The sequence below is a fragment of the Ctenocephalides felis genome, unplaced genomic scaffold (genome assembly GCF_003426905.1).
Source record: "Ctenocephalides felis isolate EL2017-DRISC unplaced genomic scaffold, ASM342690v1 CF-g0.4_SCAFFOLD_01170, whole genome shotgun sequence".
Classification (NCBI taxonomy): Eukaryota; Metazoa; Arthropoda; class Insecta; order Siphonaptera; family Pulicidae; genus Ctenocephalides; species Ctenocephalides felis.
In genome coordinates this window covers 19,437,133-19,456,155 of record NW_020537324.1, presented here as the reverse complement: position 1 = coordinate 19,456,155, position 19,023 = coordinate 19,437,133, and the positions used below count along the sequence as shown (strand labels likewise).

At 28.1% G+C, this 19,023-nt stretch overlaps 1 protein-coding gene across 1 annotated transcript in view; it reads right to left on the bottom strand.

The window, feature by feature from the left end:
• Positions 1-2,014: 2,014 nt before the first annotated feature.
• The window catches only part of LOC113365865 (sodium-dependent serotonin transporter), a gene marked incomplete in the record, with an annotated part of 141,604 nt that continues 124,595 nt past the window's right edge, over positions 2,015-19,023 (bottom strand). The window contains 6 exon segments of the mRNA XM_026607406.1: positions 2,015-2,391; positions 4,650-4,820; positions 5,645-5,845; positions 15,068-15,362; positions 17,303-17,481; positions 17,554-17,688. Coding sequence (XP_026463191.1) covers positions 2,317-2,391; positions 4,650-4,820; positions 5,645-5,845; positions 15,068-15,362; positions 17,303-17,481; positions 17,554-17,688 — 1,056 coding nt within the window.

The following is a 19,023-nucleotide window of genomic DNA, read 5'->3' as shown; positions in this document are numbered from 1 at the left end:
ATAGGGCTTTTAAGTTGTGATTTCTGTTCAGAAAACAAAAGGAAACTTATTTACTATAAATAAATTGAAGCGAGTTTGCCAAAAATTGATCAATAAAATTCTCTATCGATATAATTTAACCCGTCAATTTTGGTTGACAATTTAGATTTAAAATTTAAGCGCACAATTCAATGAGCGCGCCAAAGTTAACTGGTTAAACAAACTTCAAATTTTATTTATTTAATGTGTGCAAGGTGCATAAAAAAATAAATCTGAACCAGTTAATTACGAAGAAACGATACCAGCCAATTTTTACTACAAAAGAGCATGATTCTCTGTAATGTTTCGAAAGTCTTTCAAAAACTAAAACGATTTTTTTTTTAATTTAACCGTTAAGTACCAACATCAGCTCGACTGATCATTGTCTATTGAGTAAACCTTTACATGTCGATACATGAGAAGTCATTTCAAATTATGCAATGCTGACCATTAAAAGAATATAACAAATTTATAACTAAATCAACTCTTTAATAACATACAACAATACAAGATAAATGTTTATGGCTGTGAAACATTTCTCTTAATATTACAATAGAAACAATTAATTAAATTAAATAGGAATGAGAAAATATATCACACATAACATAGAAACATAGGTGACATAGATAATAAAAACATATTCATCAATTATAATCGTTAAAATAAAAATAAAACATTACTTATTTGCAATCGCTCATAGTATAATTTCAGTTTGGAATTTATTTGGACTGCGGTATTAAGTTTCCAGTGAATAAATATAAATAATAATAAAATTGTAAATTATGTAGTTATTCAATGTTGCAAAAACTGCAAGGGCAACATAGAATATTCGAGTTTATTCATTGAACTATCAATAGGATATTCAAGCTGAATAAAATATCCTAATAATTATCCAATTTTCATGCAATGCTTATAAAGAGTACAGATATATGGCTGCATATTTGTACTCAATATTGCAAAAATGCTCACAATATTATTTTATTATTATTTATAATAGCGAAAGAGATAAAAAATTGTATGGATAATCATATGAGCTAATAAGTGATTAGCTCATATGTAGTGTAATTTGTTTAAATGTTTAATTATTCATACTTTTTCAGGAATTTGCCTGTTAGATGCATAATACGTTAGGCCGCATCGTAAAATACATCTTACAAATTATGAGCAAAAAATATGAACAAAGTCCACGCAAATTTTCCATACACTTTTTTTAAATTAACTTTTCTTAAATTTTGAACGTTATAAATTAAAAAAAAAATTAAATAGTTACTATTATACCATCAAAATCTCACAGTAAAAAATCAGAATTTGAATGCGTTCAACGATATTTTATGTATATGGGAAATAATTAATATACATATTTAATCAAAGTTATGATTAAATTATGTTATGAAAAATCTTTAAATAAGTATTGTTATTAATTGGTCACTATGAAACAAATATAATATTATTGTCTAACAACATCGTTACTTATCATGAATGTTTATATATGCTTATATATATATATATATATATATATATATATATATATATATTTAACGCATATCCATCATAAGTATATTAATATATCTAATACATATACGGCAACGTGTATAACACTGTCTTGAAATATTACACTTTAATACTATTTAATTATTTTAATTATTTATATATTATAACATATTTGAATAACGACAATGAGCAATAAAACTTCACAAATGCTCTGTTCCATTTAAACAGTTTTCTTTAAAAAATATCCTTTTTGATTGTCTATGTAGCAACATTACTTTTTAATGAGTATTCGGAAAATAAATTTAACTTATATTAATTCAATATATATAGTTATGTTGTAAAGGAATGATATAAATTATAGACATATATTATAGCAACATCCATTCGGTAACAAGATTAACGATATATTTTACGTATTTATTATTATTATTTGTTAATAGTTTTAAAATAAAATTATTGGTTATATAATATTTAGTAAAAAATTTCATGTTTGAGTCGTTAATGATACCTTAATAATACCTGCCAATTGCAATACATTGTTAAAGCTGCTTACTTACACAGTTTAAAAATAAATCTTATTATCTACTCACATTCAATTTTACTAGTCGAAGAGTAAAAATAATTTTAGCTTGAAAACCTTCTGCTCTCTGTTAGAAGTTCCTTTGAAACGTTGGCATTTGGGTTTCAAACCAACCATTCAGCTGATGTTTTAGATAAAGATAGAGTTTTAGGGGTCTCTATGATAGTTTGAGTGCCAACAGTGACCAGAAGGTTAATTTTGCCTCCTTTTGATTTCGAAATTTCACGTCACACCTGCGTACCTCCGCATAAGGTAGAGAGATTGATCGGTGCTCGTTCGGCTCTTAGAGCTTGGTTTGCCCTCTAGAAACCAGAAGCAAAGTTAGTCAAAATGTAAAGGTGTGTTTCTGATATATATTGAATGTATGTGCACTAAAACTCCGTTAAGACGATTTTTCAGGGACCCAATCGTATTATGGGGGCAGACGCAAAATAGCGTATTATTATGCTATCATATTAAAGAGTTCTACTGCATTTTATTACATATTCCATATTACAAGCCTTGGTCTATTATATACTTTTGAAAATATTACTATAAATCTATTCTTCAACACATACTCTTATATCAGTTCTTATATTGTTCTCAATATTCGATCATATCTTTCACATTGCCAAATTAAAAGATCTGATGTCAAGTTCAAATGGCAGAACAAAAATAATTGGAAAGATAAAACCTATAAATAATTATATATAAAAAGATGCAAAGCGTATAATGTAACTCTGTAAAAGATTTCAAATTCATATAAAATTTACTATAAATCAGCTTAATACTAAAAAGAAAGTTTAGAATATTTTGGTATTACTGTAAAACAAACTATATATTGAAATTTGTTAATATATCTACATTCTACATAGTAGAAATATATACATCTACCAATTAGTATTATTCCACAAAGTGATTAATACCATAATTCAGAATTGATTCCAGAATTTTTAAAAATATACTGTTTTAAATCAAACATAATTTTTTTTATTTATTTTACCTATATTTACATATTAGTTATGATTTTTTTACCCTAGTCGTAGATTAAGCCTAGAAAATCTAATACTAATAAATTACAGTACTCATATAAAAAATGAAAATTTTAAGAATTTATTATAAATTATCATATATGTATATTAAGGTGGACCTTAATATGGATATTTTCGAATTTCCTTGCTCCCAAGGGCTCAATGGTTTCAAATTGATAAACAATTCTCTGAAAGTTTTAGCTCTTAATATTTTCTTTTAGATAGTGCGCAATTCAATCAAACTTCGTATGGAAATACCATAGAAAAAATTTTGAAAATTGAAAAAAAATTTTTTTTAGGTATAACTTAGCGACAAATGAATTAAAATAAAAGTGAAAATTTGTGTTATTTTTCTATTGAAAATTTGACGCCCTGCACAATTTAAAAAAAAAAAATCATGCTATTTCCATACAAAACTTTGATTGAATTGCGCTCTATCTAAAAGACAATATCAAGAGCTAAAACTTTCAGAGAATTGTTTCTTATCAATTTGGAACCATTTGAGCCATTGGGAGCAAGGAAATTCGAAAATGTACATATTAAGGACCACCCTAATGTATAGATATATATTTCTTTTAATAGTGTGCATCAGTATTTACGATGTTAATGTATTACTGTAAGATTTATCTTTTTTAATTTTATAAAAATGTATTATAAAATCCATACGTTTTGGCTATAGTTCTAGTCTTCATTTTGTGAAAAATTGAATTTACTTGATTATTAAAAATAAAAAAAAATCACTATCAGTGGTATAAAACAGCAGTATATAATAAGAAAATTAATCTTGTGAATTCATGTAAATATTTTTCATAATTTAATCAATAGAACAAGTTTTACAAAAAATAAGGGAAATTTGTACACTCTCTGACAATATTAATTTTATTAATTTAATTTTTTTTTTAATTTTTAAAGCATTATCAGAACATGCAAGACATAATAAAATCCTTTTAGGACATTTTTTTGTTAAAAAATCATGTATTTACTAAGCATAATTTTCCTTTGGAAGTTTAAAAATACGCCTAAAAACTCGTATTAAGTAAATAATAAATTCTAAAAAATAAACGCTTTACTTCGCATTAGACACGATTGTACGAATGCATATTTCTTCATAAAATGAACATAACAGATATATTCTGATACCATAACATAAAAATCCCAAAGAATACCAATATATTTCAATTTTATTGTATGTAAGATTTCTCTATATGTCAAAATTTATCTCAATCACACTCAAATAAGGATAATCCTGTGTCTGGTACCTTAACCCAATTTCAACCCTTCTACTTTTTCAAGGAGATTTTCGGGGATTTAATTGTGTAGCAGGGTCAACGATAAAGCAATCTTATTTTTTGGGCATTCGATAGTATTTGGATATAAATTCACACGTAAACAACATACGTAAAAAATAATAATAATTGTGAACTCTCCCATTGTTTGCCATTCAAAAATGTCCTTAATATTAGTAAGATTATTTGTTAACCTTGTAAATTATTTATTACTATCATGTGTAGGTTATTTATGAGGTAATATTTTATATGTGACAAATTTACCTGTTTACAATTTCCTTTAGATATTGCTAATTTATAGGCAATATAACCTGGAATGCAAAGTATGGATGACAATGTCAGGGCCCAACCTACGTGAATAGACCATGGAGGGTAAACGTATCCAGTGGAAGCCAGCATTTCCTCGTAGCTGAGCAAGGAGAATATGAAAATTACCTGAAATGATATACAAAAACTTAAATATAATTTTTAATTAAATTTAATATAAAATAAGTACATATATACACGGCTGGCATATATTATTGAGCACTTTAAAAATATCTCGATACCTATATAAACCACACAATGATTTGTCTATTTACTAAACCCTAATAAGCATCTGGTAATCATCTTTAAAAACTATTAATGACAGTATTATTAAAGAAATGTATTTTATTGTTAAAAATAATAAATTGAATCCAAATTTTTTCAGGAAATTAACTTTCCTCGATTTTCAATTTTAAAAACTGTTTGAAAGATATGAGTCGGGAATTGTGTTCATTAGAAATTGATACAGTTCGAGATTAAGTTTTCTTTTTTTTGAATATTTTTAACAGCAGTCAGAACCTGACGTCCTATGAGCTGTTGGGCTGAAACTTCTTCTTACTTCGTATTTTTAGAAGGTAACCCAACGGTTAATCCATCCATATTTGATGATTTTTGTTATTAGAATTAATCTAGTAGGGCTGACTTTTTATTGGTGCAGCAATGTCTGGCAAGGGCTATTTTCACTTGGAAACATATTGCTATCTATATTTCCAAGTAAAAATCGTTGTCACTGCTGCCTGACAACATGTTGCTCGAAGCGCGTATCAAACCCGGGACCTCTGAAACAAGTCCCGTCGTTCTTAACCGCTTACCTACGGACGAGCCCTCGAGATTAAGTAAAGTTTTTTTTGATGATTTAGATGAAACTTATACTATTATATCATATATCATCGTATAAAAAAGTGAAAATTTATTCTGTTTTCATTCTTTTCCATTCACATGTGAAAATTTACCAAAAGGAAGATTGGACTGATGTAATTCCAGCAGACTCTCCAAAATAGTCCAGGCCTGTGTCCAGTCATTTTTTCAATATCAGACGAAAAGTTGTCCACTCCATATATCCAGCACACTCCTGCTGCTTCTACGAATACCACGAATAAGATTGCCAAACCTGGTCCATATACGTTGAGCAGATCAACAAGATACACTCCTCCCTAAATTAAATAATTAATAGATTAATGAAATAGCCATATTCAGATAAGTTATACAATTACTGATATTTTTGCATATTACTTAATTACCACAAATGTCCAATATAACATATAATACATATATATTGGTAACTGGGTATTTGTGTTTTTAGGGGGAGAGGGGGTTTGACAAAAAATCACGAAATATCACGTTGGGGAAGGAAGGTTATGCTAAGATATCACGTGTATTGTTATCTGAATTTCTATTTAAATCCAAAATAAAAAAAATCATTTTTTTTTCTCGGAACTAAAAATACACGTGATGTTTGATTGGGGAGGAGTGGTAATTTTGAATACCACCACATATCACCAAGGGGAGAGGGGGTCAAAAAATACTTTTAAAAAATCGATCACGTGATTAATGGACGTTTCCTAACTAGATGCAAGTCGCATTTTGCCACTAGTATCATCTTTTCAAATTGTGACTAAACTTTGCTGAATTTTTATTGTTGAACATGTTCTCGTAGGCCTATAATATTTTAAGATGTTTGGTTATACTTTAAGCTATTATAGTATCATAATATATCACCAGGCAAAGTTACATTTTTAAAACAATTCACGAAAAAACGCCATGGTCGATTATTACCAAAACTAATCAGCACGATTCTTAAATGGTATATTTTTAACAGTTTCTGAATTTTTGGGGTATTTTGGCAAAAACGTGGACGTAAAACTTCTTTGCTAATTATAACAGCTGTTTTTAATGATTTTAAATCGATAGATCGGTTGTTGAGAAAACTGTCGACAATTTTGGCTTGCATACACACATTTAAGTACTCGATTCGAATTTAAATATCAAATTCAGATTCATAAACCTCTCTAACATAAAATTAACAAATAAGACTTTTTGACGAAAATGCGGACTTCTTTCTTAGGGAAGTTGATGAAGCTATCGTTTAATTTGATTTTTATTTCGATTTGTGTACAACTAAAGTTCATGTTCAAAAACAAACGTTTTCACTCTTCGCAAACAAAAAATTAACCCTTGGTTTTTAAAGTTAATTTCAAAACTCTTATATTTTTTAATTATTATGTAAGACTATCAAGAGCAACAAAATAATTATAAATTTAGGTAAATAAAAAGAGAAATTATAGTATAGTACGATTTAGTTCAATTTAGTTTTTCAAAAAATTATTTTTATTATATACTATAATAACAAGTTATTATTTCATTAGTATCTCTAATATTAATACATACACAAATTGGATAATCAATATAATTTATACATGCTATTTATTCATAATACAGTTCATATTTGATAGAACAACTATTAATTTTGATAGTTCAATTTTTTTTTGAGTTGCTAAATATATTTCTGATTATAATGTTTTATTATCTAATTCTTCGTTATTACATTTTATAACAACAGCAAAATCCTTTTCGTGGAAACATTTCTTAAAGTTAGCTTGGTAGGCACGTCGATTTTTCAAAAGGGCTTGGAAAAATATAATGCAGTACGAATCGAATCTTTGACATTTTTCTATAAATTCAAGCACTTCTGTGAAAAATTTGGTTGTTATTATTATCCATTCTAAATCATCTTCTTGAGAAATTAAACTTCGGCATATTTTTGATTGTCGATTGTTATTGCATATGGTTTCATATATTGGTCCATGTGTAAAGTCAGAATTTGATACGGTATGGTTACGTGGTTTTGCATTTGAAATTGTTGATGTTTTTCTTCTCAAAACCTATTTAAATAAAATAAATAAATAAATGAATAAAATATTATTAGAAATCTTGATTGGTTTACAAATCTTACTTTGGTACCCGCATTTTGTTTTTTTGCCAGAGCTGAAATTTATAAAATTATTTAAAGGATGTAATCAGATATTTCAAAATTTAATATAATATATTGTTCATTGGTTTGACTTACCCGCAACACTGAGAAATATTATAATAATTGTATTTATTTTCATATCTTAAAAACTTTTCACTGCTTCATTACATTTTATTAAAATCTTTATTGATAATATTATAAAATAGATATTAATGGTACAACACATTCTATTACCAGAATTTTTTGTACAATAAGGCAAAGTGGCGCAATATTCGAAAATCACTCGTAAAATTAATTGCCGGTGAATTTTTATGGTTATTTGTTAACCTCGAACATTATACATATCTATTATAATAATTAGTTTAATTACTAGTAAGTGGTTGGAGAATTAACTATAAAGGTATGAGTAAATGTTATAGCAATAGGTAATGATAAGTAAATATATTTATTTCCATTTGAATCATAAAATTGCTGAATCATATGGAATGAAATTTTGCATAAATAGAGAATTTACTCCTGTTTCATACTTTATCTATATTAGTATTTGCTAGAAATTTGGCAATATCACTTTTGCAAGAAAATGGAATTATCACTTTTTTTCATACTATGTGTTATATTAGGAGTCTCGGGTAATCTGTGTTATTTTAATTCGGTATTATTTTAATTTGATTTTCCCTTTTCAAATAAAAATTATACATTTCAGAAACTCAAGTAATTGGATTCAAAAACGCTAATACGAAGTTTGAAGTAAAGAAAACAAATCTAAGTGATTTCACTGAAGTAACTTATAGAAACACTTAACAAAAATTAAGTTTAACATATAGCTCAGTAATCTCATTTATATTTTATAGAAAAAAAATGACATGTATACAACTCGTTCCAGCAATATTATTGATAGTCCCAAAGTCGTCGAACCGCAGATCATATTCAGGACTTTGCAAGTTTATTGTCCAGAATATTCGAATCAGTATCCACACCTGATGAGAAACTATAGATTGAAAAATAGAGTTCTCAAGATGAGGTTTTTACGAGATTTCAACAAAATGATCCCAGAATTGTATACGTACGCCCATGATTTCACAAATAAATACGGCAAGGTAGCTTTCAATGATTTGCTAGTCGGTACAATAGTAAAAGTAATGCTGGACTTGGCGACTAAAACTAATGTTCAAAAACCAGATCATCAGGATTTAATTCTAGAAAAATCAATGGACAATATGAATGAAGCAGTTGGTTCGCATAGTTCAAATGACTTGGAAGGTAAAAAAATATACCGCAAACAAAGTCATGGCAACGGTAAACCTACCATAAAATTCCGAGATGTTGCATGCGAATTTTTAAGCTCTTTTCATAATATTACTCAAGAATGTAAAAATCAAAATTGTACGTCGCAAGTTGATCAGCTAAAAGAATATCGAAATTTAGTGGAGACCTCAACGAGATCTAACCACGATCATGACTACCTCGCAAATGCTGTCCAAAAATTTGCTAGTCAGTTAGAATCAATGGAAAATCTCGAAGATGACTCTAAGCAGGAAGCTGGAGAATTTAAGTTAATATTAACAGCTATCGCTGCAATTATGTTATTTTTGGTCTTATAAAATACTATATTATAAGACATTGATAATAAAAATTAAACTACATAATTGATCTAAGCTTGCAAAGTCAATAAAATTTACCAAAAAGATGCTATTTGATGATACTATGTCAATCTTATTATAATTGTACCAATATGGTTATATCTTCTAGAGGGTCTTCTAGCAATAGATGACACAAACATTTTTTTTTTTGATTTTTGAAAAATCATATCTAAATAACTTATGTACATATGATTTTTCAAAAAAAAAAAAATTAAAAAAAATGTATGTCATCTATTGCTAGAAGACCCTCTTGAACACCCCTGTATGTTCGGTGATTTTTGTATATTATGTTATTAAATATTATAATATTAAATTTATATAACTATGTAAATAAAAAATCAAATAAAATTGAATGCACTTCATTAATCAATATTTGAATTGTTTATTTATTTAATTAATATTTATGCATGTTATATATGTTTGTTTCGAATAAAAATGAGAAAAATAATTAATTTAAATTATAACTTAATGTAATAATACTATCATTAATATTTGTGATCTCATTCAAATAAAAAATATTAGCGCACACGTTCAACTGAGCGATTCACTAAACTTATTGAAATTTTTCGAGTAGATTTTTTTTTCATTTGCGTTTCTGTGAATTATGTTTTAACTTTTTGTCTTAAAAAAAGTGCAACTTTAATCTTTTATATGATGCCAAAATTATAATGTGCATGGTATCGTGCCTCAAAGCAAATTGCTGGAACTTCCCCGTACCGTAATTAAAAATCTTGGTACGAAACACATTATTAAAATTTCTATTCATCTTGCCAATTTTTTTTATATTAATAAGGTGTTCGGTAATATAAAAACAAATCAATTCGTACAATAAAAAACGAATTAGATTAATAATTATACAAATTAAATTTATACGTTTCGACACTTGATATATGTCATTATTCAGCAACTCATGGCAATTTTTATAAAATTTTAATTAATGTTAACACATCAAAATATATAAAACTCTACAAAAATAAAAGACCGATACCTAGTGATGCTTGATTTATCATTTACAAATTGGAACTATTAATAGTATTAATATCGATTATATATAATCCAAAATTTGAATTTGTTATAAAAATAAATACTTTTTTATCAAAATATCAATCACTTACACAAAAAAAGTTTATCTAAAGTTTTATCATAAAAAGGCAATGATATTGGAGCTTTGTAACAAATCAATATTATTGCTCATAATATTGTATTATTCCTTTATATCAATTATCATAATTAACTTTAAAAGCATTTTTATTACAACTAATTCTCCAAAAATGCATTTAGATACTAATGAATAACAATAAAAAATATTATATATGTATGTTGCATCACAATAAAAGTCAAAAATGTTTAGTATAAATAGTGCAAATAGATGTTTCAATTTTAAAGGAGCAATGGACAAAAAACTGGTGTTGGCTTTGTTTTCTTTGCTACTGGTGGCTGGTAAGATATAATATGAAATAAATAATAAAAATATTATATTTTTTTAATATTTTTGGATTACATGTTATTATAATATTATATCCAGTACATTTTTTTTTAAATATAATTTGAAACTTATTTAGAAATTCAAGCCCGTCGGCCTGGCAACCGATTCCATCAGAAACACAACCATGCAAAAGAAAAGCAGAATGAACAGAAAGTAATTTTTGACAAAGTTACGAGTTATTTCATTCAATATAAAATAACTAATTTCATTCATTATAGGCAATTGGTCAGTTTAAACAATTTGTCAATCCACCGCAAAAGTGTCTTACATCATTCCTGCAGAAATTTTGCCCAAATCAAGTAGACGACTCGAAGGACCACGACCATCAAAATGGAACAGCATCTAAATTTGCTGCAAAGATTCCGCTAGGTTTCCCAGAATTCCAAGGACTTTTATTAAGTTCTTTTAAACAAATGATTACTGAAGTCGCTACATTCGCTCATGGTTATTTAACTCAAAATAGCCAAGAATCATTTAATGAATTTGTAGTAAACACGACGACTAGTATTATGCTGAATTCGGGTGATCATTCAGATGATGAAGGGGGACCAGCAAAAAGGAAAAGAGTCATATTTGGCAGAGAAGGTGGAGACCAAGTATTTCAACCTGTGCAGCAAATCTGCAATTATATTGGAGTTCTTTACTCCATATCTGTACAATGCGTAGAACATGATTGCTCCTGGCATCCCGAGGAGTTAAAAAAACCAAAAGCTTTATTACCTCTAGTGAAATTTGGACATGACCATGAAGCAATCGCAAACGCTGTTCAACAACTTGCTGAAACATTAGAAGCAAATGCAGATCCTAAAGATGAAAATATGCTTTTATTAGCCAACGCTATTAGTCATTTGTTTGAAGATATTAACATATTGATGAACACACCTTCAGTAAATAATTATATATCTATCATCAACAATATTAATATTGCAATAGAAGCTGTTAATAATTGTACCAATGACGACACATGCTACAATAATTTATGTGACCAGTATGATTACGGTTACAATCAATATGATCACTATTATCCATATGAATACTATCCATATTATTATCCATATTATCCATATAAATAATAAACAGGCAATAGAGAATGATACAAAAAAATTCGGAAAAATAACTATAAATTGCTTGAATTAATTTTAGTTAATTATAAAAAATGATTTACTTAACTAAATTTATACACCTATACTATAAATGCTAGATAAATCTTACACAGGATTTTGAATGTAGTTTATCAAATTCAGAGAAATCAGTAGCATGAGTAGTCAACACAGTTTACTTCAACTTAGTTTTTATGTTAAATAATCAATTTATGAATATTTGTATTATTATTTAAAATAATTCACGCAAACGTGTTAATTCTATGTATATACAAAATGCTAATACAATAATTCTCAGCAAACTATTACTAAATGTTTTTCTTATATATTAAGTTAACTTTCATCCATCTCTTTCTGAATCGTTTGACTCCAATATAGAAAAAGTGTGTGGCAAAAATTTGCCCTTTAGTCGATGTTTTGTTGAAAACCTCTTTATTTTTTTTGTTATAATTTATTTTAGTTGATCAAGACAAACTATTTAATTAAATGGTAAATTGTGCTGTTAAATCTTTAATTGTAATTGTAAAAAATGTATTTTGACGACTTCAATAAATTTTCACACTGATATAGCTCTAATGGTCTTATAAAATCTAAGAGTTCAATTCGACGAATAGCCAATTAATAGCTATATTAAGTTATGACTATTTAGCAATAATTGAAAAATTTTATTTCCCAATTAGTAACAAGAGTACCAAATGCACACTTTTGAAAACGAATCATCATTATGACTGAGCTAAATTAATTGATTGACTATCATCTTATATTGAGAGATTAATATCTACATGTTAAAAAAATCCCATATTCTTCCCATCTTCTATTAGAAATGTATACCATCGTTTCGTGAAATACTTTCTTATCTTAACCAAGTTAATGAATGACATGACCGAGGTGCAAAAATGGCAAAGGGATGCCGATAAAATACGAGTTGCTTATACAGTTGGCGAGCGCTAATGCGCCGGCATCAAGATGAACGATTCATAGATACATTTATACAAAACCTCGATAAATCCAAGAAAGTAATAAAAACGAACATAAATGGAAGTAAGATAATATAATTATACAATTTTAATCACATAGACTGTTGAGCTTTTTTCTGTCGAACTTTATTAACGCCCCAGACCATTAAAATTAAATAGTTATTGTTAACTTAATGATAGAGAAGTTTGCTTTCACGAAACAAATCGACTTGCTAATATCATGTTGTATAGACTTTTGAAGTCATTCTTAATTGTTTGAGACCAAATTTGAAAAATATTTACATGTGTGTGTGTAAATGTAAGTCAATTCTTAACCTTTAAGCGATGTTTTCTCAAAAATGACTGCACCTATTTCATAAATTTAAAAGCTCTTACATGTAACTAAAGTCTAGTTACTAGACAGAAACTGCCTTTTAGCAGATTTGCGCAAAGATCGGCCAAATGTTTTTTTTTTGTAATAAGTAGAGAAGTGCGAAATTTTTCGTACCCGTTTTATTCAAAAAATTTGAATCTAACCAAAAGTTCTGAAACTGTCTGAAAGAAATTGATTGGAAATCGTGCTGATTAGCGTTTAGTGAACAATATCAGAGATGTTTCTTCATAGTTAAAAAGAAAATGATTTTATGAAACATATTGTGATAATAGAGAACATCTATGATGATGAACATATTAGAATATTACAGCCTTACGACAAGTCGTTTAATTTAATAAAAATCATCAAAGTCCTTTTTGTCCCATACCAACTCTGTTTTCTTAAAAATCACTCATAAATTAATATACTAAGTTCTTAGTGATTAAGCCGCTTATTTACACATGTTGGGAAGTTCAGGCAACTTGCCTTAAGGTAAAAATCCATTTTTTAGTTTAAATTAATGTTCAAAAAAGAAACTAATTTTGGTATTTATTAGATAAAATTCTAGAACTATTGTTTTTTTGTTCACACCCCCAATGACGGTTGTGTCAGGCATAAAATAGGTTAAAAACACTAGGATAAACAGCAAAATGGTTTAAAACGACATTTATTGTCGTTAATTAAAGTAATACGTAACACAACATAATATAAACAATTGAACAAATAGTATGAATAGAATGGAATCAAGCAGAATTTTTTAAACAAAGTTAACAAGAATTCTTTGTAATTTTTTTTCGCATTTTGAATATTTCTTTTCCTTTCTCTTTCGCATTTTGTTTTGGTTGAGATAATTTTTTTTAGCTGTTTAATCTTTACCCGAAAAGGATAACAAATACGACATGAACTCGTACATGCACCGCACACTTTTGAGAATAAATCATCATTAAACTAAGCCATATTATCTTAATAATCATATTTCATATTTCTTCCTTCAGACTGTAACTCAAAATTAGTACAATTTAGCTGTTGTGACAACTGTCACTATCGTACTCTGGCACAACCGTACCCAATCTTCCCTACATATTAAAGTAAAAAAGAACTTTCTTAATTGATTGAATTAAATTGAATTTGTCAAAATTATTTCGACTATTTAAAATTAAAATGACCATACGTCCATACGTCTTGGCCGGGACAGTCCCGATTTTCCGCCTTGCGTCCCGGCTTTTTTTTAAAAGCAATATTTGTCCCGGTTTTATGTATTTTGTCTCGGATTGTCCCGGATTTTTAAAATTGCTTTGATTGCCAATATTTTTTTAAATATATTTCAACTAGAAAATTTGAACTGAAGAAATGTTCGAACAAGTTTTTAAGTCACCAATACCTTCCCCCCCTCAGCTCTCATTAACATTCTAATCCGTCCCGGATTTCATGTAAAAAATATGGTATTTCGAATTCAAACTATCGTTTAGTTCCCGAGTCCAGCACGATGGCAATGTTAATATAAATCGGCAATAGAAACGGCCGCCGCGTCGTAAATGGGGCGGAATCAAGAATGACACCCCTCCAGGCCAATGAATAAAACACATTGCGAAAAGCTTTTAGATTCTCGGATTGATTAAAGTTAAACACGTGGCTCTGGTGTTTTAATTTACCGCGAAGTGGCTGTTATTCTTGAGGTGATTCGCAATACCTATATATTTTGATCTCGATACATAAGTTAAGCCTACTTATGCAGGGAGCGAAAGATATAGGGCAAGGCAGAAGGACGTTATAATATTAAGCTGCAGAGTAAATTCAAGGAGAACATTTGTGAAATAATATACTAACAAAAATAATAAACAAAAACTTACGTAAGTGCATGTTGGCAGCGCGCAAATATAGATCAGCACCAGGAGGACCATGACGAACCATTCTCGTCTTCTGCCCAAGGCGCGTGGGTACTCATCACAGAGAGCTGTGATCATTGCTTCTAATCCTCCAAAAGTGCTGTCCAAGCCCAAGGTAATCAGCATCAAAAAGAAGAGAATGGACCAAAAGACACTGCCTGACATGGTTGCTATAGCTTCGGGGTACACTATGAAAACTAAACCAGGGCCTTCCAAGCCAACTTGTTCGATCGATTTGTTTTGAACATGGGCCATGTACCTGGAAAAAAAGTATTATAAATCAATAAAAATTTAAAGCAGAAGCCAAAACACAGTTAAATATTCACTCTTGGTATCAAATTAGAAATTAGACAGAACCTGGTTAAATAATAAAAGCATAATTGGTAAAAAAAATATAGTACAAAACTTCAACATCTTTCGAACACCTTTCGCTTGATTTGTATACAGTAAAACTTTGTGAGATTGGGACTCAAGAATACGATTTCAATTTAAATCATCATTTATCTATTTCATTTCCAATGCGACAACATAGGTCAGTTCAAACTTTTTACCAGTTTTGATGTAATTGCAAATTACAAGATAAAAACATAATATTATTAATATTTAATTTATAATGGGATAAATGTAATCTTTGTTATTGAAATTAATTTACAAACTATTATATGACAACGTATCATTGGATATCTTCTTATACTCGTACATAAAAATGAATCGCAAAATGTGTTGGTAAGTGCATAACTCAGCAACGCCAGGACCAATTTGTTCAATTCTTTTTTTAAAATCTTCGTTGAAGTCCAAAGATGGTTCTTACGGCGAGAAAAAAATGAATAATTGCCGGGAAAACCCTAAAAACAGCCCTGTTCTTTTTCTCAAACAAACGTTTTCTAACTAAAACGTAGAATAAATTTGAGCTTTATTGCTATTATATAAAGTTATCACCTATTAAATTACAAGCACTCACTGTATACTCCTCCTAAACGATTATGCGGATTTTGATAAATCTTTCTGAAGTTTGTTAGGGAAATTTTCTAGGATGTATGTGATTATAAAGTACTGGGATGTATGTGCAAAATTGTAGAAATTAATGTGAAATATTGTAAAAAACGACATGCATTGAAACCAAATAAAAACTATGATCTTCCAAAAATTTCAATTCACATATAAATCTAGACAATATTAGAATATGTATAATTAACTTATGATTATGAATAAGAAAAATGAAATGTCTGATTGAATGATACACATATGAAGAGGATATGACAAATTAATTCACTTAAAATATGAAATTAAGTGTTAATCAGGGCAGATCCTATCTTTAATGCAGTGCATGCAAAATATACGAGTGCACGCCTTAGGGGGCGCCAACACAAGATTCGGGTATTAAATTTTCAATATAGTTTTTTTTCAATATATAATTTCTTTGCATCTTTTACTAATCTTTCCACAATATTTTTAAATTTCGTAAAAATTTCACTTTATAACAACAAATAGGAAAGTAAAGATGAATACATACAATTCGCCCTTCACGATATCGATTAGGAGAAGTTTAAGATGCAATTTTGGATATCTTAAATAATAAAAAATTAAATTAATTTAATCCAACATGATGTACCAGTGTTATGTTATGGTAATGGGTAGGTTAGACCGTTTAAAAGACTTCAATTTCCAATAAAATGTGGGAGTTGATACTCATCACTTTATTTAAAGCAATTCTGCATTTAACATAGTTCATGTTATAAATGTATATGCATTTTGGCGTGAAGAGTAATTTAAAAAACAATAAATATTATTTTTAGGTAAACGGCAAATAATAGTATATTATATTAAAAAATTGTAGACATGGGTACAGGACAACGTCTGTCGGGTCATCTAGTTATTTAATAAAAAAAATACAATTGATTACAGCTCTTGATATTGTCTAAATATTTAAATATTAATAAACCGAACCTAAAGATGTGTGTTCATTTAATTTTTTCACACAATATAAAGAACATAGCATCTTAGCATCGTAATAACTTCCAGCAATCGTTAAATCTTATTACTATAATAATGTGTATATTATTTAATATAAATTTTGCCATTAATTAAATACTGTATAAATATTAAAAATTATGAAACCAGACTTAAAGAAGTGTACCATGTAATATCTATGGATTTAATAATCCTTTTCATCAGAGACTTAAGAAGTGTAGAACTTACCCAAGTACTGAAAAGATAACAAATCCAGCCAAAAAGCTCGTAAGACAATTGATACTGCTCGTTAAAATAGCATCACGATAGCAGTTGTTGTTGAATTTATTATACGAAGACAATGCCAGCAGGGTGCCGAATCCTGGTCCCAGTGAAAAGAAGATTTGTGAGGCGGCGTCTATCCAGACCTTGAGAAGGATTTAAAACAATATACCTTCAGCTTTTGTTTTTAAAGAATTAAATAAATGTTTGGAGCTAACCTTTGAGTTTTGAAGTTTGTGCCACTCCGGAGTCAAATAGTAACGGATGCCTTCAGCGGCTCCTGGTAGAGATACACCACGGACGAGAAGGATTAGAAGAACTATATACGGTGCTAGAGCTGTTACCCAAACCACCTAATATTATAGAATAATAAATGAATATAGTATAATTATATAATTAATTATAAATCTACGACTCTTTAATGAAAAAAAAACTCTGGCAAAAAATCTCGTTCTCATTATAACAGTTTTCCAGAAATGTTTACATATTAATATAGAAATATGAGTAGGTATAAATCATTTGTTCGAAGTGTCATAATGAATTTCTAATATATTAAAAGAAGATGACTAAATAGTACTATCTACGGAACTAAATATTTCAGAATATAAAAAGAGAAATCACAAAATTCCTAGAATATCAATAAGAAGATCTTTCTATTATTATCAATGAATTAGAATGAAAAACAATCTAATGGAATGAAAAAAAAAATCTAATAGAATGTAAAGAAATACAAGATATCTATCAGTAGAATAAAACAGTCCTTCATTTTAACTATTTTTTATATGTAAATATAAATTATCGCTAGGTGGGCGGTCTTAAATTATTACTAAAAATATTTAATACAATATGTTAGCTAAGACAGTTGAACGTATTAATATTGAAATTTCAATTGGCTCATATGCAAAAACACATTTTTTTTTTTTAATTTTGGTGTCACATTGTCCTGAATGATTTGAAACATCAAATAAATTCACAAAGTTAGCAAATGGGATTTTCTTCGGAAAGTAAAAAATTAGAGAATTAGAATTATTAGAAACGCTTCTAGATCATTCTTCAAAAGATAGTCTTCATATTTAATTAGTTATATTTTCTATCTACAACAACAATTTTCTAATGTTTGTGATATTGCAAATGTAGTCTAATAAATTATATTTTTATTATATAAATGTATTATAATTCTTGAAGGTTTACGTGATTCTGTTACCGCAACATTTCAATCATTATTATTGGCTCGGTTCATTTCAGTAATTGAAGTTAAATCAGTTAATTTATGTATTTTTCCAGTAATTCGCATTTCAACTCTTCGTTGTTAAATTCATTGACTTGTGAGAATTTATAGTGATTGTCTCGTTGATTACTTCGCCTACTTTATGCCTTTATCAAACCGTGAAGCGAATTCAATATAATATACAATCGGAAACTTTTATCTTTAGAAAATAATTTATCGGCAATTATATGAAATTGTTCATTAAAGCAAATAACTGAATAACTTTATGCCGGTAATGAAATTTTATTTGTAATAGTTGGAGAAAAGTTGTAATGTATTTTATTTTCTTATTTGAAGTTTAATCTTGATAAAATTTCATTTCTTTTGTTTTTATATATTAACGTGCAAGAATTAAGTATTGCTCATATGCATGCAGTTATATTTTTAATAAAAAAAATATATCCTAGTATCACTTGATATT